This window comes from Corvus cornix, chromosome 7, assembly GCF_000738735.6.
Source record: "Corvus cornix cornix isolate S_Up_H32 chromosome 7, ASM73873v5, whole genome shotgun sequence".
Classification (NCBI taxonomy): Eukaryota; Metazoa; Chordata; class Aves; order Passeriformes; family Corvidae; genus Corvus; species Corvus cornix.
In genome coordinates this window covers 38,939,279-38,961,482 of record NC_046337.1, presented here as the reverse complement: position 1 = coordinate 38,961,482, position 22,204 = coordinate 38,939,279, and the positions used below count along the sequence as shown (strand labels likewise).

The 22,204-nt window shown below is 55.7% G+C and overlaps 1 protein-coding gene across 1 annotated transcript; it reads right to left on the bottom strand.

Annotated features, from left to right (window-relative positions):
* Window positions 1-850: 850 nt before the first annotated feature.
* LOC104694579 lies at window positions 851-19,796 on the bottom strand. The gene is made up of 10 exons (XM_039555345.1): window positions 19,756-19,796; window positions 16,570-16,757; window positions 9,331-9,446; window positions 6,949-7,038; window positions 6,271-6,370; window positions 6,030-6,154; window positions 5,699-5,889; window positions 5,297-5,406; window positions 4,868-5,009; window positions 851-4,490 (listed from the first exon to the last, which is right to left on the bottom strand). The coding sequence occupies exons 1-10, from the start codon at window positions 19,794-19,796 to the stop codon at window positions 2,696-2,698; spliced, it is 2,898 nt and encodes a 965-aa protein (XP_039411279.1). The 3' UTR covers window positions 851-2,695.
* Between the last annotated feature and the right edge of the window lie 2,408 nt (window positions 19,797-22,204).

The following is a 22,204-nucleotide window of genomic DNA, read 5'->3' as shown; positions in this document are numbered from 1 at the left end:
CTGATAAGAGGCAAATCCTGCGATGTGGATTTTATCATGCCCATGTCCCCCCTCGCGGAATAGCTGAGCTGTGAAAACTCCGTTCCGAAGTACGGGGACAGCCACACCTAAGATGAAGGTACCCATCTCGACGGATGGGCCGTAATTAACTCAACCCCGCTCACTTGGAGACAGCTGCGACATCTCAGAAGGTGTCAAGGGTCCCCAGGTGTCCCGTGATCCACAAAATTATCGGGTGTGAAGCTCCCCGCCCCAGGGGAGCTACAGGGGATGTTCCCACGCAGCCTCAGCATAACATAAACCCCAGGGGCCTGGTGTGTACTGGATTCTGTCCTTCACCACTCGATGGGGGTAGTCTGCAATCACCACCCCGGCAAGGCACCGGGAGGACTCGAAGGGGAACAACGGAACATCACTGAAATCTACAAAGTAGTGATATTTTTTTCTGCTTAGTCTGTTTCTCTGTCACTTTCTCTCCGCCCTCCTATCTTCTCCCTCTCTCCCCCTCGCGTTTACAGTTAAATAAAAATCCATACTATTGACATTGGTGTATGGTGTCGTTTACCCCTTATTTCAGAGGTATCTAATAATTTTTAACAGTTGGATCTTAACAACCATGTGTGTCCATGTCGAGTGTAACCCTGCCCGTGAGCCCCACACCGCCACAGGGCAGTCTGGGGGTGCAAAGGGGGGACACGGTCACACCTCTGCTGCTGTGTGTGCCCACGGCGGCCGGGGACAGCGACAACGGGAGTGTCACACACCCAGCACCAGGCCCGGGCTTTTCCCAGCACTTGCTCAGTCAAGGAGGAAATGGAGAGACACGGTTTCGGGGCAAAACAAACATCAGCACCGTACAAAGCAAATCGCCTTTTAATACATCGCCAGACACAGGGGGTGAGGCTCCGGACAGCTCTTTTCTCCTCAGCACCTTCCGGCTGCCACCAGCAGCACAAAGAAACCACGGAGTGGAAAATGAGACGCTGCCACCAGAACAGACTTTATCTGCACGGCCACGAGGTACAGAGAGATCAGACACCAGGGACAGCACAGGGGGGTCTGTCACGGCCCCAGGCAGGGGCTGGGTCTGTCGTGGCCCCAAGCAGCAGAGCCCCCACGCCAAGGCCCATCTTTTGCAGGACTGGGAGCCCCTGGCACACCCCAGCACCAGCTCACAGGTGTCAGGACAAGGGGCCGGTGAGCAGGGTCCATCCTGCTGCTTTTTGGATGCGGATCGTGGCAAGTCAACTCCTTGCTCAGTCCTAGGTGCTCCTCCAGGCCACTCTAGAGGGGTCCAGCACGTTTCAGCATCGCTCTGCTCCCAGCCTGCAGACAGGAGCTGGACCTTTCCCAAGCCCCATCAGCTGAGGCAAAGCTGGACAAGAAAGAAGAGACCCAGGGAGACGAGGCCACTCCATACCAGGACACGTGAGCTTGCTGCTGGCCCTGCACTAATTACCTGATTTAATTTGCTTGGTAAACACTTAACACTGGTGTGTGAGGCAGATGTGCCTCTCAGGGTGATGGGTGCATGAGGGGAAGGTGTGAATGTCCCCAGCCACTCTGATCTCTCTGACCCAACGCTCTGAGCCAGCATGGTCTCAAATCAACCCCATCCTCCCCAGTCATTGCTTATTTTGTGGGTTTCCCTGATGGATCTGCCAGAATTTGCCCCATGGTGGGGAAAACAACAATTAATTCACATCTTAGGTTACAAATATAGAAAAGAAAGGGAATTCAACAAAGTGGTTGTGCTGGGCTGCAGGCCAATGGTTTGAGGGGCACCAAGCGGGTCTGAAATGGAGAGGCAGCCAGTGGTCACTGCACGCCTCCCTGCCTTTCCTTCCCGCTGCTTTGGCAAAACCACAGGGGGAACCCCCATTGTTCCTCTGTCCCATGGCACTGCAGAGCACAGGAGAGGAAGGCAAGGACAAGCCAGTGACAAATCCAAGGGGAGTTTGGCTGGACCTTTGCCACCCTGCATCCCAGAAAGGTCACAACCGCCTGGTACCCACCTCTCCCAAATTCCCCTGGAACGCTGCTGGAAAGCCCAAACCCCTGAGGTGCCTCCACTCCCACCAACTCCACCTCCCACTGAGACCCTTCAATGGTGCTGAGCTCCTCAAAGTGCTTGGTAACACCTTTTCCAAAGGATTTGGGTGGTCTCTGGAGGAGATGGAGAACACAGGAGGGAGAGAGGCTCAGGCAGGCAGAGATGATGCAAGGGACCAAACAGCAACATGACAAGGGTGGTCCACACACGTGGGAGATGGGGAGACCACATTGTTTTGTTGAGAAACAGCAGTTCAGTGGTACCTGCCTGTGAGACAGCAGATCCATCTGCAAGAGGCTGCCCCAAGCCCGTGGATGTGCCAGCAAGCAGGGTCTTTCCTCGGACCCAAGGGCCCGCAAGCCTCCCCAGTGGCACAGCTGTATCTCCCTGAAAGACTTCTCATGGAACAAGAAGTCCAAACCACTTCATCTTAGACTGCCTGACAGCACTGGAAGACAAAATCCTGAGAGATCGGGGAGCACGGGGCGCCACTGGCAGGTATGAGAAGAGCTCACAGCTGCTGGTGGCTTTCCAAGACAGGGATCCTGGCTCACAGTGAGCTCCAAACCAGGCTGCCCACAAAGGATGGTGTGGCTGCCCCCCTGGCAGACCCTCGCTCCCTCCACAGGAGCCGGGCACCCCTCAGGTCCTGCAGCCCTCGCACCTCACCTTGAGCTGGATCTCACAGGCACAGAGGGGCTGCCCAGCTGAGCAGGGAACTGATGGGCAGCCAGGGCCCTGCCCGGAGCACGGGGGTGCTCCTGCACCCACCTTCACAGGGAGAGCTGCTGAGCACCTTGCAACCGAGCCTGGTGAGGAGCAGGGTGCTCCAGGGTGGTTCTCAGCGGGGCAAGGCAAAGCGCCTGGCTGCTGGGGAAGGGGTACTTTAGAAGCATCCCTCAGGAAGTTGCTCTCGTGCCTAAAAAGGCCATTTCCATACTGGCACTCGGGCAGCACAACGCAGCCCATCTGCTGGGCGCTGGGATCTGTGCTGGAGCCCAGCAGGAGCCCGCTGTGGTGCACTGGCCCTGCCCCATGGCTCCTCTGAGGGGCTGCCCCAGCCTGCGGGAGCCACAGCTGTGAGAACCACTTGTCCTCTTGCAGCACTGCCTGCTCCCCTTCCCAGGAAAAGCTGGGCTCCGCATGGGCTGCCAGGGGCTGTTTGGGGAAGCTGCCGTGCCCTGGCAGCTGCCTGGCTCCTAAGGATGCTCGTGCAGGGAGAGCAGCCTCCGCATCACGGAGGTTCCCGTCCCCGCAGAACAAGGACTGGGGCAGGCCCTGGGTAGGGCAAGGAACAGACTGGGAGGGGGGTGGCAACCACAGCCTGGCCCCCAGGGGGCTCTCAGGGCTGCCAGCTGGCAGAGTTTGGGGCTCCATGTGCATTCCTGCAGCTTCCAGCTGCTTCGGAGCTATGGTCATCCAAGCCTCCGATGGGCAACTGGCTGGGTTTGCCTGGAGGGGGACACTGTGCCAGAGAGTCACCAACGTGTTAGAGTGCAACGGGGGTGGGCAGCCTGAGTCTGGCAGCTGGCACCCAGGCTGGCTCTGAGCAGCAGGAACAGTGTTATCTACAGGAGCAGAGGGGCTGGCTTCTGCCTGAAACCCCTGGTTTGCCAGCTGAAGTGCTGCCGAGGGTTTGCTGCTGGAGACAGGGACACCCAGCACAGTCCCTGCCACCGGCCCAGCTGGGCTAAACGGGACCTGCTGCTCTGGCTGGGCAGAGCTGCCCTCAGAGGTGACAGAGACTACAGAGCCCATAGCCCCATGGCCTCCCCGTGTGCCCAGTGCCCGGGGCTGTGCTGGGAACGCTGGATCAGCTGCCCAGCAGCGCGGGAAGTGAGCCACAGCACTGTTTTCCTCACGGCAGCGTGGGAAGTCTGGGCTCTTCCCAGCACCCTCCCTGAGGAGCATCTGCTCCACACAGGATGTCACCCTGGTGCCCGGCCTCCCGCCAAGCCGCTGAGCTGGCGGCTCCTCCTCTGCCCCCAAGCTGAGCAGAGCCTCCTCCCACTGCTGCAGCTCGGTGTTGTCCCCACCGAGGCTCTGGCAGACGTTTCTGTCCACCTCGCTCTTCTCAAAGAGGGCTTTGATGACCACCAGGAGGGAGTCGCTGTCCTCCTTGGCATTGCTGATCTCCTCATTCTGGCTCAGCCCATCAGGCTCAGGGATCAAACCTGGCAGGGAGAACTGAGGCACGTTATCGGCATGGGAACTGTATATGGATGCATCCTGCTTCATCATGGCCCCAAGCAGAGAGTTGGGGTCCACCAAGCGCTGCTCCGAGTTGGAGTTTGCTCGCGTCTGCAACTCCTCCTTGGCTTGGAATGAGTCCAAGAACCCAGGAAGGTCATTCCCATACAACACTGCTTCCCCTGTGGCAAAGCTGAAGGGCAGCTGCAGGTTTCTCTTCCGGAGATGTTCCTCCCCTTCTTCATTCCTTCGGTGTGGAGGGAAAAAGAGATGGAAACAGCATGAGCAACTCCTCCAGGCCAGGCAAAACCACCCTTCTGACAGCAAGGGGGAACTCACAGCCCTGCCCTGGCTTTTGCAGAGGAAAAGGGGGCTGGATTGGGCTGGCTACAAGAGGGCTCTGGGGAGCCCACGGGGAGGTCTGCATGACTCAGGGAAGGGCTGCTCCTCCCAGGCAGGAACACGTCCACAAGCACCTCCTCAGAGCCAATTCACTCACACTGCAGGAGGACAAATGCTGCAAAGGGCCGACCCCAGCTACCCTTTCCTCCACCCTCATGGCCCCTGCGTGCCTTGGGCAGCCCCCCACGCCCAGAGCAGGTGAAGAGGGCCAGCAATACTCACGACAGGGCTCGCTGGCGGGCGATGATGCAGTCGGGCCTGTCCCCTTTGTACACCAGCCGTGCGTTGGCCTGCACCCACACCCAGCCGCCCCTCTTGGTCAGCAGCCGGAACACCGTCAGCCCGCTCTCCCCCGTCTTCATCACTGGGACAGGGACACAAGAGAGCTGCCACAGACAGCGTTCCTCCACAGAGGCAGACAAATGACACGTGCAAGATGCCACGAGGTTGAGCATCGCCTCGTGCCCGTGCTACGGGGGTGGGCGATGTACGGTGCTGTGTCTCTGCCAGCTCCCCGAGCTCATCCAGGAGGAAGAGCCTTTATCACAGCTACTCCAGCCCCCGGACACACAGCACCAAGGAGCAATAGTACAGCCAGGCCAGAGCCATGAGGGACCCCACAAACACCCCCCAACAGCCCCCAGCACTCACTTCTCACGTGGTGCTCTGCGCAGTGCATCATGTCGGCCGCGTGCACAAACTGGTATCCAGATCCCCTCCTGCACAGCTCCATCTCTGTGTATCCCAGGACAACCTTCCCCCTGGAATCAGCACAGGAATGCAGTGACACCAGGGGTGCATCCCCCACAGCTGCCCCCGTGGCCAGACCTCCAGTTTGGGTGGGAGCTCCATGTTCCACAAAACCCCCTAAACCATGTCAGACAAGAATTGCTGGTACCCCATTAACCTGATCCCCGTGTTACTAGGGGCTGCAGCAGAGGGACAAAAGCATCAGGCCACAGGAGCCGGGTCAGGTGTTCCTTGTCCCCACCAGGCCTAGTTTTCAGTTCAGCACCAGGGGTTTTGCCATGGGGAAAGTGAGAGGTGCCTTACCGGGAATCACAGGCCATGGGAGTGAAGTCCAGCTTGTGCTTTGTCTGGAAGATCAGCGTCTTGGTCCGGAGCTCCAGGATGGACAGAGGCTGGAGGAGCGTTGCAATGGCAAAGAGAGCAACTGGGGACTTGTCTGCTGCTGACTTGTGCTGCCCAAGAAGGACCTTCAGGCGCCCGCGGAAATTCAAGGCCTTACAGGGGATTAGAAAACGTGGGTGTGAAGCAAACAGGGTGGTGGGAACTGGCTGTGCTCCCATCCCCATGGGACACAGGTGGCTCTGGGGGAACATCCTGCGGGCACAGGGGGAGCAGGGGCGTGTCCCAGCATTACCAGGAATCCCGAGGAGTTATCCAGCAGGCAGCGGAAGCGGCAGGTGAAGCTCCTCTCCACGAAGGACTGCTTCTCAGCGTGGAGCTGCTGGGGGCTGGCCAGCAGCGGCTGCTCAGTGGGAAAGGCTGGAAAACCAAAGGGAAAGGGAAGCTTTCCAAGCTGTGCTGCGCACCCTGAGCTCACGGCTCAGAGGTGCTGGAGTGAAGCCCGGTGTTCCCGCAGGGATCACCCCCGCACTCACTGTCAGCAGCGGGCAGCGGGCTCCTGTGCAGCTGGCGGCGGAAGGCGGCCCTGTCGTCTGCATGGATCAGCTCGTACACGCTCTGGTAGATGAGATCCGACTGGAATGACACAAGGGAATAGTGTCCACTCCTGGACAGCCTGGCAGAGGTGTCTGGAGGAGAGGACATGACAGGAGGTCTCTCTTCGTGGGCACTGAAAGTGCAGGGATGGAGTGTAAAGAACAGGCAAACACCGCAAGGCCTGTGTGCTGTGTGCAGAGTGAGGGCCAGGAGTGGCTGCTCTTTTAGGGATGCATCAGGAAGGAGGAAAAGGGATCTGCCAGGGGAAATCTTGGGAATGGCTAAGAGCTTTCTAGAAGCAGTAGAAACAACGATGTCCAGGTAACCCTGGCTGCTCAGGACTGCCTGCTTCCCCAGCATTCCCTCACCACAGCCAAGCAGAGCTTTCCAGCCTCTTCCCCACACTGTCGAGGCTGAGGTTCTCCTGGTGTTCCTCAGCCCTTCCACGGATGTTTCACACTGCCTCTGGCTTGCAGTCCTTAATGGGAAGGAAACTCCAGCTCCTTCCCTTGCCACAGGAGCTGCTGCCCTTTGGGAAGCTTTGCTCCCCATCTGCACCTCCTTCCCAGACCAGGACTGCATCCGTCTGTTTCCAGCCAGGAAAACACAGTGCTCACCTGGTGGAAGCCCAGGTAGTCCTGCACAGTAGGGGAGATGTAGAAGATGTAGCCGTCTCCAGTCACGGCGATGACAAATCCATTGAGTGCCTGAAAGCAAAGGTTCAGTCCAGAGTTACTCTCCCAGCTTCAATCCAGCTGCTGGAAGATGAAATCCCCCAGCTGTTTCTTGAGCATCCAGGGACAGGAAGGGACCTTCCTCCTCAACAAGGAGCCCCACAAAGAAGGACAGCACCTGGTAACCGTGCAAGACTCAGTTCTGTGGAGGTTTTTGTTCCCAGCACGAGCAATGATCCAAGCTGGACCGACCACTTTCTCCAAACCCCTCATGGAAGCCCCTCACACTGCAGGGCAGCTCCTGCATCAGGAGGGGCCAGCTAAGGAGAGGTTTCATGGGGGACCTGGAGTTGGTTTCCTCCTCTCCAGCTGGGAATAGCTACACTCTTCTGCGGCTCTGCTTTGGACACGATGATCCTTGTGGGTCCCTTCCAGCTCAGGATATTCTATTATTCTGGTGACCATTTCAGGCTGATTTCCCCCAAAAGTGAAGCACTGCACTAGAATGTAACTCTTGCCCCCTGCTCTTGACTGTAGTATTTCTTGACTGTTTAATTTATTAGTGAATAGAAGGAGAGAAATTAGGAAAAGAACACCCTAAATGGAAACCTTGTGCACAGATCCAGCTTGCTGAGGGAGCAGACCCTTCCCTTTGTGTGCTGCAGCCCCTGAGGGATCCCGAGTCAGAGCTTTCTGCAAATCACAGTATCTGATTAAAATGATCTTTGTGGGGGGAAAAAAAAAGCCACCAGACAGCTCAGCTGGGGCATTTCTGTCACAGTAACACCTCATAAGCTCTCCAGATGCCTTCAGTCACCCGGGGCTGCCAATGCTCCAGTGGCTCAGCAAATTGCCATCACATGGTGCAAGTCCAAACCCCTGGAGAGCACTCAGGAGCAGCTCCACGCAGGGACTGGGGCAGCTCCTCCGTGCCTGTCACACTTGCAGACAGTGGAGGACCTCGTGTGGTCCAGGAGTCACTGCCAAAAGTCACACTGAGCTCCCAGGAGTCACTGCCTCACCAAAATCCCACATGGAGGCTCCTGCTGGGAGTCTGCTCACACTGCCTGCTGCCTGCAGGGCTCTGCAGGAACAGGGCTGAAGCGACCAAAGTCAGGCTTAAGGAGAGCCAAGCATCCATCTGCTGGTGTTTGGAGAGGTGGGAGCAGAGGACTGAAGGCCCAGAAAGCCTACAAGAGAGCTGGAGAGGGCATGGAGGGATAGGACAAAGGGGCTTCATGCTGCCAGAGGGCAAGGATAGATGGGATATTGGGAAGGAATCCTTCCCTGGGAGGGTGGGCAGGCCCTGGCACAGGGTGCCCAGAGCAGCTGGGGCTGCCCCTGGATCCCTGGAAGTGCCCAAGGCCGGGCTGGACATTGGGGCTTGGAGCACCCTGGGCTAGTGGAAGGTGTCCCTGCCATGGCAGCTCATCAGAAGTTGTTTTAAGGTCCCTCCCCACCCAAACCTTCTGGGATTCTGTGAAAGCCCAGGCACAGGAGATGCCAAGAACACGGAATGATTAAAGGTCTTGCACAGACTCGCCCTGCAGCCCCAGGGAGCAGCATGCTCCTAAGCTGATGTGCCCCGATGCTTGTCCAGCAATCAGCCTTTCCATGGGACCCTTCTATGCCAGGCCCTTCCAGCTCACATTTGTAAGTGGCAGCCCAAAGCAGCAGCGTTGTGGGAGGCTGGTTCACCTTGTCCTCATGCTCTGAGCTTCACTGACAGCTGCTCCACGAGACACACGCTGGCCTTTCTGCAAAGCAAAGCCCCCGCTTCCCACTGCTTTTGTCCACCACTGTTTTCCAACACCCATCTGCCCTTCTTTTCTCCCCCACAACCTGCAAACCAAAGCTGGGCTTTTCCAATCCCAGGCAGGCTCTGAACTCATCCCTAAGGAGCTCATGCAATGCCCCAGGCAGGGCAAGGAGCTCCTGGAGGATGTTTTGTCCCACAGCTCTCAACATTCTCCTCTTGGCCTTTGCTGAAGATAAGGAACTAACCCAGCACCTTGGAAACTACTCAGGGATCAATGCCTACACCACCATGTGATATCCCTGAACCTCTTGGCTGGGATGGAGCTTGTGTCCATGAGCTGTAGGAATCAAAAAGGGCAGCACACTGCAGTGGGGATGAGAGGGAATGGTGGGAATGGGGATCTGGACCCATCCCAGCCAGGCAGCATCACTGGTCTCTGTCCCTAGGAATTCAGTGCCTGCAGGAATCACAGCAAAGTGGCCCTGGGCAAGGCAGGGTCTCCTCTCACTCCACAAGCTCCAGAGCTGCTTGGGGACACCCCAACTGACCAAGCCACAGCACCATACCTGGAGCAGCAGCTCCCCCTCAGGAAACAGCTCCGTGTCACCCCGCAGCTCCATCCACCTGTCCCCTCCTGGGGCTCTGGGCTGATCCACGCAGCTGCCAACCTTTGGAGCTGTAGCTGCAAGTGAGAAGGCAAGAAATCAGTGTGGAAGGGGCAAGCCAGGAGCCTCCCCCTCCTTTTTCCCCCCCCAGGGCTGCTCATGCAGCTGTTGGATGCCCGTGGACCCAGCGTGGAGGAAGGTGAGACCATCAGTGGGAACTGATGCCCATTTACGGAGCCATGCCCAACTGCTCGAGGCTTCCTCCAAGACATTATTTCCTTGCTTGATCCCGTCTCTGGGAAACCTCACTTCTGCCAGGGTGTGAGCCAGAGTGCAGAGGACAGAGGGGAGCTGGTGCTCTGGGCTGCCCAGGCTGGGGAACACCACCCAACACAGCCAGGAGGCTTTGGGTTAGAGCCTGGCAGAGCTGGAGTTGGCTCCAAGCCACCCCAGTGGGGTGCTCTGTCTGCTCTGGTGCCCTTCAGGGTTGAAGAAAGACAGAGGCAAACCTTCCCAAAGCACCTGAGATGTCACCAAAGCACCCATATTTGTTTTCTCCCTCCCAACTGTGGCTGCTTGGAAGCAGATCAAGAGTTGGTGGCCGTGGCACTCCCAGTGACACGTGAGAGCTCTTGGCTCCCAGGACTCCACCTCCCAGGCTGATTCAGGTGCTGCCTCATGCTTCAGCACTGGATGCCTTCAAGGCAACACCCCTGGGTGCAGCCAGCATGAAACCTCCTGCTGCCCTGGTTGTGGGACCTCGAGTGTCAGGGAACAGGAATGGGGACAGAGGCTCCCAGGGACATCCCCAGTGTGGTCCTTTATCTGCTGATTTTTATTGAAAAGCTCAATTCGAACTCAGCTTCCAGCAAAAGGATGATTTTCAAGGCATGTTTTGTGCCAGCTCAACAAAAAAAAAAAATCACAGAAAAGCTCAAAGCAGCTCCTGTGTAGGAACCACCCCACGTCTGCCACCACCACCAGCTCCTGCAGCTCCCTGGGGTCTGACAGAGCTCACATATCCTGTGTGATCCACATCCCAGGAGCAAGCACTGCCCGCCCCATCTCAGCCCTGGGTGTCAGATGGTGCCGGATCCAAAGGGAGAAGATCCTCTGGATGTTGGGGAGCGGTATGAAATGAGGAAGAACCTCAAACCATCCCACACATTTAATTTTCTCCATGGTAGAAGCTCTCACTTTACCACTGAAATGTTTTAAAGGTTTGTTTGGTTTCTTCCCTGGTAGCACCAAGGTCAAAGGCAAAACGATTTGGAACCTAAAGAAGTTTCACATGCCACTGCTGATCTGGGACATTTTGCTCTGCAGCAAACCATCAACGTGCCAAAGCGTTTTCCCTGATGGGCTGGCACATTTGGATACAAAACAAATTTGGAGCCAAAGCCTCCCTGGGATGTATTTACACCTGGAGCCTGAGTGACAACAAGAACCCGCCCACGGAGGCTGTCAGCAGCCAGGGCATGGATCCAGGTAGGGTCAGGGTAATTAGCTGCAGGTCTTGCACAGGATGACACAAACAGCAGTGGAGAGGGTGCTCTGGAACAGAGTCGGCCTCCATCTCCATCACTGACAGAGCTGGGATACTTCTTCCTCCCCCAAACCTTCAGCGCTCCTTGGAGATGCTCAGGCAGCATCTCCACCTTCTCCATCAGTCACAGCTTCTGCTTTTTTCCATCCTGTGCTGTCAGATCAGCCAGGTCAGGGGATGTGAGACTGCTGGGAAAGGTTGGGAAAGATGAGATTCAACAGGGAGACACCAAGCAAAAAGCCTCCTCACATGACTGCCGTGTGATCCCCAAGGAAAAACATCCCATCTGGACCACATGGCTTCAATTTGCACTCCATGGAGTGTAATAGTTTCAAAATGAAACATCGATTCTTGTTTAAAATTTGATTTCTTTTGAAGGGCTGACTCCTCTCTAAAGCATTGAAACAAGGCAGGCTGGCAGGGGATTTCAAGAAGAAACAAGTTCTTCCAAAATAAAGCTCCAAAAGGGCAGAGAGCTTTTTGAGAGGATGCACATCCTGAGAGCATGTGGTCTCCAGCTCTCTCCCAGCATCCACCAACAGCATCTGCACGGAAAGCTGGGGAGAGGGCTGTGGCTTACAAAATCCAGCAGGAAATACCCATTTTGTGCTCTCCAGCAAAATTTCTTCAACTCTCCCACTGATCTTAGCACGGGGCTTTTAATCTCCCACCAAAGGTGCTCCCTTCCCCTTCTCTCAAACACGGAGCAGTCCATTTCTGCACAGCTGAGCTCAGCAATCCTCCAGAACCTGTCTCCCATGGGACACACAGTGATGTGGGGAGCATCAGGAGCTCTTGCTCCTGACCTGGGAGAAAGTCTGGAGCATGGAGAGAGGGGAGGAAACTCAAAGAGATGGTGTCTGCCACCAAAGTACTGGTGGTGTGGAGCAGCTGGTGCTCGCATCCAGCCCGGTCCTCGCCATCCACAGCCAATGGCTAAGATGGACTGGGTGGCTGGCAGGAAGAAGAGACGCCCATCAGCTGCCAGGCAGGACAAAGCAGGTGATGAGCTGTATTAAGAGCTGGCTAATTCATCCCATCTAACACACTCCTTCAATGGAGCAGTTGAGACTCACTCAAACACAAAGCAGCTGAGACCACAAACTACTGGGATTAAAGGAAACAGATCCAGCATGTATCCAAGCCATAATATACCCATGGCAACAGAAATAACTGGATAAAAGGACAGTGCACTTTTGCTGTTTGTGCTGTTTTTCCAATCTCCTGCAGTGCATCTTTGACAATTAATGGGAATTAACGTGTGGATGTGGCACTTGGGGACATGGGTTAGTGCTGGGCTTGGCAGTGCTGGGTTAATGGTTGGACCTGATGATCATAGAGGTCTTTTCCAAGCTTAATGGTTCCATAATTCTATGAAAAAGAACGTGGCAAAAGCCATGTGCAGTTACCAGGTAAGTCCCAGGCATTTGCTGGAGCAGTGTGGAGATCACTTACATTTTCAAAGTGCTGGGATAGAGGCTGTGTGTAATTTTTGAGACAGGAGGGGGGAATCCAGCTCTGTCCTGAGCCCCAACACCAGCCAAGCACTGCAGGAGGTTTCCTGCTGCTGGTGTGGTCCCCAAACACTGCAAGGCTTTTGCTCAGCCAGGGAAGATGCCAGGATCAGCAGTTTCCAGCATCAATGAATCAGGATGTGCCCCATACATCCCCAGTATCCTCCTGCTTTGGGCTGGCATTCTTGTCTCTGCAAGGAGGCTCCTAAGCCCTGCAATGGAGCAAAAACGTCAAGCAGGAGAAAGAAGGAAAAAGGAGCAAAATCATCTAATCTCTTCACTTTTCTGCCCATCACATTCCCAAAGAAAAACATGGCAAGGCAGCCATGGAAGCTCAAACACATCCCTTGCCTCTGGCATGGATTTGGCACTGAAAAGAAAAGGTTATTGGTAACAACTCCAGAGCCAGATCTGCTCTCACAGACTAGGTTACACCAGGGGGAGTTGACAAGCTTCACCCAGGGCAAACACTTCTCTTTGAACAGGCTCCAGAGATATCCAAAAACCAGGAGCTCCCAGCTCTTCCAGCAACACCAAGCCACGCACAACCGTTTTCCTCTTGGATCCGATCCCAAACCCTGTCAAATTAGCACCAACCTTTGCCTCAGCTGTTTAGCAAAGGCATGGTGCCAAGCAGAGCAGGCTCGTGCCATCCAAGTGAAACAGACAAATGCCAAACCCCCAGATTACAAACTATTAGGAAAAGTCACTCAGCATTTTCCGGGAACACAGAAATGCCCTGGGGAGCGCAGGCATCCCCAAGTCCACGCCAGCCTCCCCAGCCTGCTTCAAAACCTTCATCCCACACAGTCCTGCAGGATCTTGCCCAGGGACAGACTTGAGCTTGACTCCTTTCACTGCCTCAGTTACTTCAGGCCCAGACCCCTGCAGCTCTGGCTCGTGGTAACAACAAACAAGGAGATGAATACAAAAGCTAATTTAGTGCCGATTGCAGTGAGATTACCCAGGGAGACCTGCTGCCAGCTGCCCTGCAGCGCAGCACTGGGGAGGGATCTGCTGAGAACAGCACCAGAGGTGGGAAAGGACCTGGTGAGAACTCCTAAGCCAAGCCCCTGCTCCAGCCAGGTCAGCTGGATGGGCAGGTACCCCACTGCTCACCATCTGCTAGGAGCTGTTAGATACCTCAAGCTTTGCCAGACTCCAGAGTGTGGTCTCCTACCATGCCAGGGTTTTCCGTGGGTTCTGAAACAGAGTGGGCTAGGTGGGATATTGGAAAGAAATTCTTCCCTGGGAAGGTCATGAGGCTCTGGCACAGATTCCCAGAGCAGCTGTGGCTGCCCCTGGATCCCTGGCAGTGTTCAAGGCCAGGTTGGACACTGGGGCTTGAAGCAGCCTGGGACAGTGGAAGGTGTCCCTGCAGGAGGTGGGACTGGATGAACTTCCTTCCAACCCAAACCAGTCTGGGACTCTGCAATCCTCTCTCTTGCAGACCTCCCTGCCTGGTGTCCTAGGAACAGGGCATGGCAGCACATTCCCCAATCACACCGTCTCCACCTCAGAGAGCATTTTAAGCCCCGTTTTCTTGCTCACCCTTGGCAGAGCCACATCTGCAATCCCAGCATCTGCTTCCTTTGTTACAGGAACCGTAGGAAATGAACCCCAGCACGACTCTCCAGCTAGCTGGAGGTTTTCCAAGCCACTCAGCACTAAAATCCATCCAAGCTTTCAGGAGATCTCCCACTTTGCAGCAAGTGGGGCTCCTGTCACACCACAGAGAGCCCAGAGCATCGTAGCAGTCGGCAACACAGACACAAGCTTTTCTCCTTGGGCACTTGCTCTCAAAGAGACAGGGATCAGCGAAGTCACTCCAGATTTGTCTGGGAGACTGTCAGACACAGGTCCAAGTAGCAACCACTGCAAATTGGTTTGCAGACAGGGCTCAGCACAAGTCTGGCAGCGAGGTTCAGTCATTGTTTGCGCGAGTGACAAAACCTTTAAAGGGCCCTTAAGGCAGGCTGTGATAGCACCAGAGCTGTCACCACAGCCCAGCAGCACTCACAGGCTGGGCCTGATGGGCAAAGCTTGCAGGAGACCAAGCCCTGAGCCCCTGATTTTGCACGGGGAAGACTGAGATACCAGGCAGCAGAGAGCTGTGCAACACCTGCAGCGTCTGCCCCAGGGCACAGAGGAGTTAGAGAGGTGCACACCCTGAGCCAGCCCCTGGAGGCACGGAGGGAGCTCCAAGAGCTTCCCTCTTTGGGCCTGAAGCTTGGCATTTCCAGCAAACTACTAATTAGTCTGGCTTCTTATTAAAGCACAGAGAAGAACATTTAAAAGCAAAGCAGGTTCAGAAGATGATGCGGTGAGTCACTGCCCCGCAATGGAAATGCAGATGACAAGTCCCTTTGCCTCGTACCCACTGTGGAAGCAGGCGCTGATACCAGCACCCAAACCCACTGTGGGTTTGTCCTCTGCTCTGTCCCACCCCAAACACTGCCCCAGACCCTGACGGCTGGCTTCCTACACCCCATTCAACAGGCCTGTTCCCAATCCAGAGGCACACAGTACCCACACCTCAGAAATACCAGAGAAGATGGAGAAGGCTGGAAGCCTCTTCTCAGATTTCTCCTTGGTGTAAGCAGTCAGACAAGATGCAGGCAACACAGCAAAGCTCCACTCAAGGGCTGGAGAAACGCAGCACACGGGAAAAGGGAGCCTCAGGGCATCACCCTGAGCCCACTGTGCAATTGGTCTCTCAATTGCCTGGAGATAAGGCAATCACCACTCTATCAAAATATCCATCTCTCTCCTGCCTGGAGATAAGGCCGGGCCTGGGCTGTGGATGGGAAGAGGACAGGGATGCTCCCCAGGCAATGCCACACTCTCCTGCTGCAAGAGAGGAGCCTGCACGAAGCAGAGGACAGCAAAACTGAAGCAGAAGGCAGAGCACAAGGGGTGCCACCACGGCCCCCAAAATGCCCGACAGGACACACCAGGAGCTGTGCTGTAACCTGCAGCTGGCACCGGTCTGCATCAGGCACAGCTGGGACCCAGGGCCACCCTGATGAATCGCTGGGATGATGTGAAGTCAAACAAGATGAATGTCAGGGCAGAGCAAGGGGAAGGAGCTGGAAATCAGAGGCAAGTGGCCAGATGGGAGTAATTGGCCAGGCAGAACTGGGCTCCAGAACCCCTGCAATGCCAAATGCTTTTCCAGAGCAGCTCTCACACTGGGAAGCACACACTGAGCACATCCAGCAGGAACCAGCTCCTGCTCGGAGGCACAGGTCCCATCTGGAGAGTTTGGCACAGGAGTCTCCTCCTGGAGCCCAGCATCCCAGCTGGAGAGGGCCCTGGGAGGGCCCCAGAGGAGCGGGCAAGAGGGAAAAGCCAAGGGAGCCAAGTTTATCCAGACTGCAGCGGGGAGAAGACACAATGGGAGCCTCTAAATATAAAAAGCTCTGCTGCCTTCCTACCCCACATGCTCTGCCTTCCCCAGTGTCCATCACCCACTCCAAGGAGCCCACGTCACCACACAGGGAGCACGTCCCTGCCCGCACGTGCTGGTGTCTCCTGGGAATGTGGCCAGGCTCTGCACCATATCTGTGTTATAATTTATTAAATGTACTGTAACTGTAACAATAAAGGGCTGAAGAAGAATAGGGAGGGGGGAGAAGGAATATGGAAGAAATGTAAGAATACTGAATATGGAATAAGTAAGGAAATAGAGAATATGGAATATAATAAAAGGGAATATGTAATATGTATTATATTATGCAGTTTCGATTATTTAATTAATTTAATTTTAAATTGCCATTCCAGTTAGATGAGGGCAATGCTGCTGTTCAACAAGACACACTTTTACCCACCTTTCCCTTCTTCTCCATAGGCTGGTGGGAGCGGGACACAAGAGGGGTTTTGGACATAAAGGATGGCTGCTAATGAAATGGAAGAACTTTGCAGGAGGTCTCAGCTGCTGGGCAGGCCCCCAGGCTGCTCCCTCCATCCATGGTGACATTTTCCTGCCAGTATCAACATCCAAGGGCCCACTCCCACAACTCACCATCATCCTACCTTCAGGAAACACAACCTTCCATCCCAAAGCTTGGGGTGGGACACGAGCTGTGCAGCGGGGATTGATCCCAGGGGCTCTTCCCCCCTCCCAGCACGGCCACTCACCCATCAGGTAGCTCTTCACCTTCAGGTAGCCCACGGCCAGCCGGAGGATGGAGAGTTTATCCAGCCTGGAGCGCACATCCTCGGGGAAGGGCAGCAGCCCCGTCAGCTTGTTCAGCTCTTGGTTCAGCCGGTCCCGGTGCCGCTTGGAGGGGTTGGACTTCCCACCCTCGGGGGGGGGTGGTTTGGGGCTGGAAGAGGCAGAGGAGAGGTTCATCAAACTGGGGTTGTCCAACAGGCTCTCTCCAAACCCAGCACTGGCTTTGGGGCAGCCACAACAGTGAAATGGCAGGTGGCCAAGGTACCCACAGCCCACAACAGCACAAGGCAGTGGTTGGCCTTAAAGCCCATCTCATTCCACTCCCTGCCATGGGCAGGGACACCTTCCACTATCCCAGGCTGCTCCAAGCCCCAATGTCCAGCCTGGCTTTGGGCACTTCCAGGGATGGGGCAGCCATAGGGCAGAATGAGATGAGCTTCAAGGTCCCTTCCAACCCAAACCATTCTGGGATTCTATGACTTAAACAAGGATATCTCATAGGGTGGTTGTCGTGGTTGAGCAGCACTTTGAAAATAGCCTCTCTTTAAAAAAAAAAAAAAAAAAAAGTTGATGTAAAAAGTTTTGTTTTCTTCCAATATTCTGATTTCTGACCCTTTCAGTGGGCATTTCCAAACTAAACAGCATTTGCTGCCAAACTTAGGCCCCAAGGGCAACCCGCAGCCTGCAGAAGGAAGTGTCCAGGAGAGCAGCCCTCCCCTGCCTGAAGCCTGCATGAGGTCCCACTGCTATCAGCTGCAGCTATTTCACCCACTCCAGCCGAAACCCCAGCACAGCAGCAAGGTTAATAATTTAAACGAGTCTTGGATCACACCCTGTCTCCTTCATTTTTGAATGCCAATCTGAATTCTGTAGCTCAAAGAAAAACCCTTCAGACCCCCCCGGCTCCGTATCTCACTCGGCTGCATCCCCTAACACGCACCTCGTTTGGTTTGATGTGATTTGTCTAACCACAAACTCCCTCTCCGCAGGCACCCTCGCTTCAGGAAGGAGCTCTGGATAACAGGATCTGCCAGTATTTAGCAGCAATTTAAGCTCTCTCCTCTACCACCACTCTTCAATCTCATCTGGCAGGGCTGCTCGCATGTGTGACACGAGAGGAAATGAGCATTAAATGAAATGCTCTGAGGTGCCTGTTGAATTTTCAGATCAGAGGAAGATTGAGGGGTCTTCTAAGGATGAATGGAAAATTGTGGCATTTCCCTAGGAAAGCTCAGTCCTGCTGGGTTGTAAGAGCAGCACCAGGAGGAATATCCCCTCTCGCAAGGAGGCTGGCACAACGCAGCTCCAAACTTGTCCACACAAGCTGGGTAAAACACACTGGCACCAGGGCTCTTACAAAGCTTAAACACTTTTGAAATCACAGTCACGCACCAGGAAGGAGCAAAATTAAAACAGTTTTCCTTTGATGCTGATTAAAAAAAAAAGGTGAAAAAAATTAGGTTGAGATTCCTCAGGTATCCTTTAAAGTCCTCTGGCCACTCACCATCCAAACCCAGCCCCAAACAGGCAGAAAGAAGAGAAAATGAGACTGGAGGTGAGCACGGCAGTGGGCAAAACACTGAGGTGTAAGAGAATCTCTGGGATAGCCTGGCCAAGCACTGAAACCCCTCTGGCTGAGGCACACGGGGTGACACAGCCAGCAGCAGGTGACCCCAAGGCTCAGGGAGGACACCCCAACACCTCTGTTCCTGCATGTGCCAGCTGCAGCACGCAGGGTGCTCCATGGCCAGCCTGGAGAGAGGGGGTGACAGTGAGGAAAATGCCTCGTGGAAACAGTGAAGCTCGGTCTGTACACTCAAAACCTGTTCAAATTCCCTTCCCTTTGGCCCAGTGGTTATGAAGCAATGCTGTGGGGTTCGTGGTGAAGCTGGTGACCCCCGTGCCGAGGGAAAGCTCAGCTCCCAGCGGGGCAAAGGCTGTGCTGCTGCTGAGGTTTGTTTTTCCCCAGCTGCCCTTTGAACGGGAACCCAGTAGGAAGCGTATCCCTTCTGCAAGCTGGCAAGTACCGAGTGAGATCATTCCCGACAGTGGAATTGCCTGAGCTGATCTATTGTCTCCTAATTTTTATTAATACATTTTTTTTAATAAGGAAAAAGCCCTGAGCAAACTGGAAAGGGGCTGGAGAAGCCCCTCAGCCCATCCTCCCCATTCTATCCCATCCGGCTGGCTGCACATCCCACTGCCACCAGCCCTGCTCCGCCTGGCCTCTCCCAGCAGGATCCTGCTCCAAGACCTGAGCGGTCACAGAGAAAAAGAATCTCTTCCCCATTCCCGAGGCTGACCTTGCAGAACCGGGAACGAGGGCCCTTCTGCTCCAAAGAGACACCTTCTTCTGCACCCTGAGCCAGCCCAAACCCCCAGGCTGGTATTCCAGAGGACTGGAATCACTGCTCCGAGATGAACAGGAGCCAGGTTTAGGGTAAAACAATTACTCTTCATGTTTCCACAATACGACTCCCAGATAAATACCCAAGAGAGGCTCAGGGTCACCTCACCACAGGTTTAAAGTGTTGATGTTCCCTCCTTCATCCCAGGCTTGGACTCAGCTCCTCCATCTCCTTCCCCACAGCCTCACAGAAGTACATATCCACTTTTTTTTCCTATACACCTGGAAAATCTGAGGTAAAACAGGCTGAGGGGACTTGGGAGCTGGGGAAGGCACGGGGGAGGCAGGAAACACTGGGGACACGCTGAGGGGGATGTTATGCAACAGCTACTGAGCGGCGTGGTAATTAATAATTAAGGAATTGAGATGCTTTGGTAATTACTAATTGCTGTGTGTTAGATTCAGGCAGGCACCAAAACATAGCCCAGCCCGCAAATCACTGCTGAGCAGCTCAAACTCTCCAGCGAGCTTCCTCACCGGGATGCAGGACAAGCATCTTCGGGATTTCTGCTTTCCCACCAGCGTGCCAGAGCCGACACAGCGTTAGCTCCAATTAACCCTAATTAAAACCGAGTAACCCAAGCATGCTGCTCCCTTTTGCATTCCCAGCGCTCGCACCAGAGCGGCTCCAGGCACTTCCCCAGAACCAGCTGGGCTCCCGCTGCCCGCTTTTCGCTCGCCCTCCCCGGCCCCACGCCCCCGCCCCGGGGGTGACCGGGGGGAGCCCCCGAGCTGCACGCACCTCTTGGGCACCGGCTTCTTCCTCTTCCTGCCGGCGTACATCCCCGGGCAGCGGCGGCAGCGCCGGCCGGAGCGGCGGCGGCAGCGGCGGCAGCGGGACCGCGCCCGGGGCGGGGCTCCGGGGGACCGGCACTGGCCACGCCCTTGGGTGGCCACCACGCCCGTGGGACACTGGCCACGCCCCCGGGAGCCCGGTCCCGGGGACACCAAACGCCGGGAAACACCGTGCGCGTGGGGCCCCGAATCCTGGGAAACACTGTGCCCATGGAGCACTGTCCCCAGGTGACACCCTAATAATCCTGGGAACACTGAGCCCCAAGGGCCGCCAGATCCTGGGAAACACCGTGTCCATGGGACACCCTCCCTAGCAGACACCGAATCCTAGGAAACGCCGTGTCCTTGGGCCGCCATCCAAAGAGGAGACCAACTCCTAGGAAACACCATGCCATCCTCACCACAGTCCTCAGGAGATGCCAAATCCTGAAAAACACCGTCTCCACAGGCCACTCTTCCTAGGGACCACCAAATTCCCAAGGGGCCACCAAATCCTGGGAAACACCATGCCTATAGACCACCATCCTGTGTGCAGGTGGCATTGAATCCTGGGAAGCACATCCACGGGCCACCATGCCCAGGGAATATTGAATCGTGGGGAACACTGTGTCTGTGGGCCATCATCCACAGGGGACACCGACTCCTGGCAAATACCGTGTCCATGGGCCACCATTCCAGAGCCTGAGCTCCTTGCTGGTGCCCCTTCAGGAAAAGCCATCCTGTTCCCTCACACTTTGCATTTCCCTGAGTTAATGCTGCCCAAAGCTTTTGCTCTTCCCCCAAAAACCAGCCCCAGCTGCTGTGGGGAGGCCCTGGCACAGGCTGTCCAGGGAAGCTGTGGCTGCCCCATCCCTGCAAGTGCTCAAAGCCAGGCTGGACGGGGCTTGGAGCAACCTCGGATAGTTGCAGACAGAGGTGCTAAGGAAACCCAGACACGTCCTTTGTGGATTGTTTGGTTGGGTTTTTTAAGGCGTTTGCAAATTCCAGGGATAAATCCTTGAAATGAAACTTGATCGCTTCTTGCCAAGGGGCAAAGCAGAAACCACTAACAGCGTCACAAATGTGCCAGGTCAGCAGAGCCGACGTCACTTTGATGGGAAACGTGTAAAACGTTTGGTTATGACCTTCCCAGACTCAGTAATTTGGCTGTTTTTAAATTAGGCAGGCAAGGATCCAGCTCAGGCCTGGAATTGCACTCCAGTGTCTCCATCAAGTGGAGATAGGAGGCTGCAGGAAGAAGGTGGCCCAGGCATCCAGCTCTCGCATGTTCCAGTGGCAAGCAGGGCTGTGGGAAAGCAGTTTCCGGAGCTCCTGGGACACCCCCAGATTTGGGAATCACAAAATCACTTAGGTAGGAAAGGATCTCCGAGATCATCAAGCCCAGCCGTTCCCCCAGCACTGCCCTGACTAACCCATGTCCCCAAGTGCCACATCCACATGAAGACACACGTGGTCCCTCGTGGGGCCAAAGCCCCCCAGTGCTCTCCTCCCAGACTTCTCCTTCCCAGCTCCTACAAATTCCAGAGCCTTTCCGAAGCAGCTCGACATCGCTCTCCTACTGTCAGCTTTTCTCTGGGAAAATCCACCTGATTCACCTCCTTCCACCCAGTGGAAAGAGATGGAGCAAAACCCAGAGCAGCTTTAAGCAAAAAAGGTTTCCAAAGGCATCTCCTACCAGGCAGAGCCAGGCTTGGGGCACTGCCCATGTTCCCAATCGAAAAGCCAGGAACCCTCCAGGGATGTCTCTGGCACTACTGGCAGCAGCAGGAAGGGGGCTGTGAAACGTCTTACCCCAAAACCAGGTGCTTGTACAGAACAAGAGCCCACTCACGGAGCTGTCCCTGTTTTGTCCCTGGGATCACTCACTTCCCGCGGCACCTGGGCTCCCGGGTGTCCTGCCCAACCTCCCGCCTGGAGGCACCGACAGGGCTCCGCAGGGACGGGGTCTGCAGCACCACCACGCCCTGCGGGAACACTGCAGGACGTCCCTGCCGCTCTCCCGGGCTCACCTGCAGGCAGGTGAGGTAAGGGAAGCTTGCAGATGCTGGTCCAGCACCCAAAGCAGGGTGCAGAGGGAATCACGACAACTCGATGTGCGGGGATTGGAAACAGACGCAGCCCAGGCTCCCTCCTGCGGGGGCCGGCGGGCAGACATGGTGCGGGCATGCTGTCTGTCCCTTATCCCGCCCAGCCCCTAACCAGGCTGCTCCCTCTCCTCCCTGCTGCCTAACCCTGTCCCACCTGTGCCTCATCCCTAACCAGGCTGCTCCCTGTCCCTCCTGCTCGCTAACTCCACCGCCCTCAGCCCCGCTCCCGCCGGAGCCCACACGGGGCAGTGGGCGTGGCTCCCATGAGGGGCGGGGCCACCCCGCGCCTTCATCACCCCCGCGCGCCGC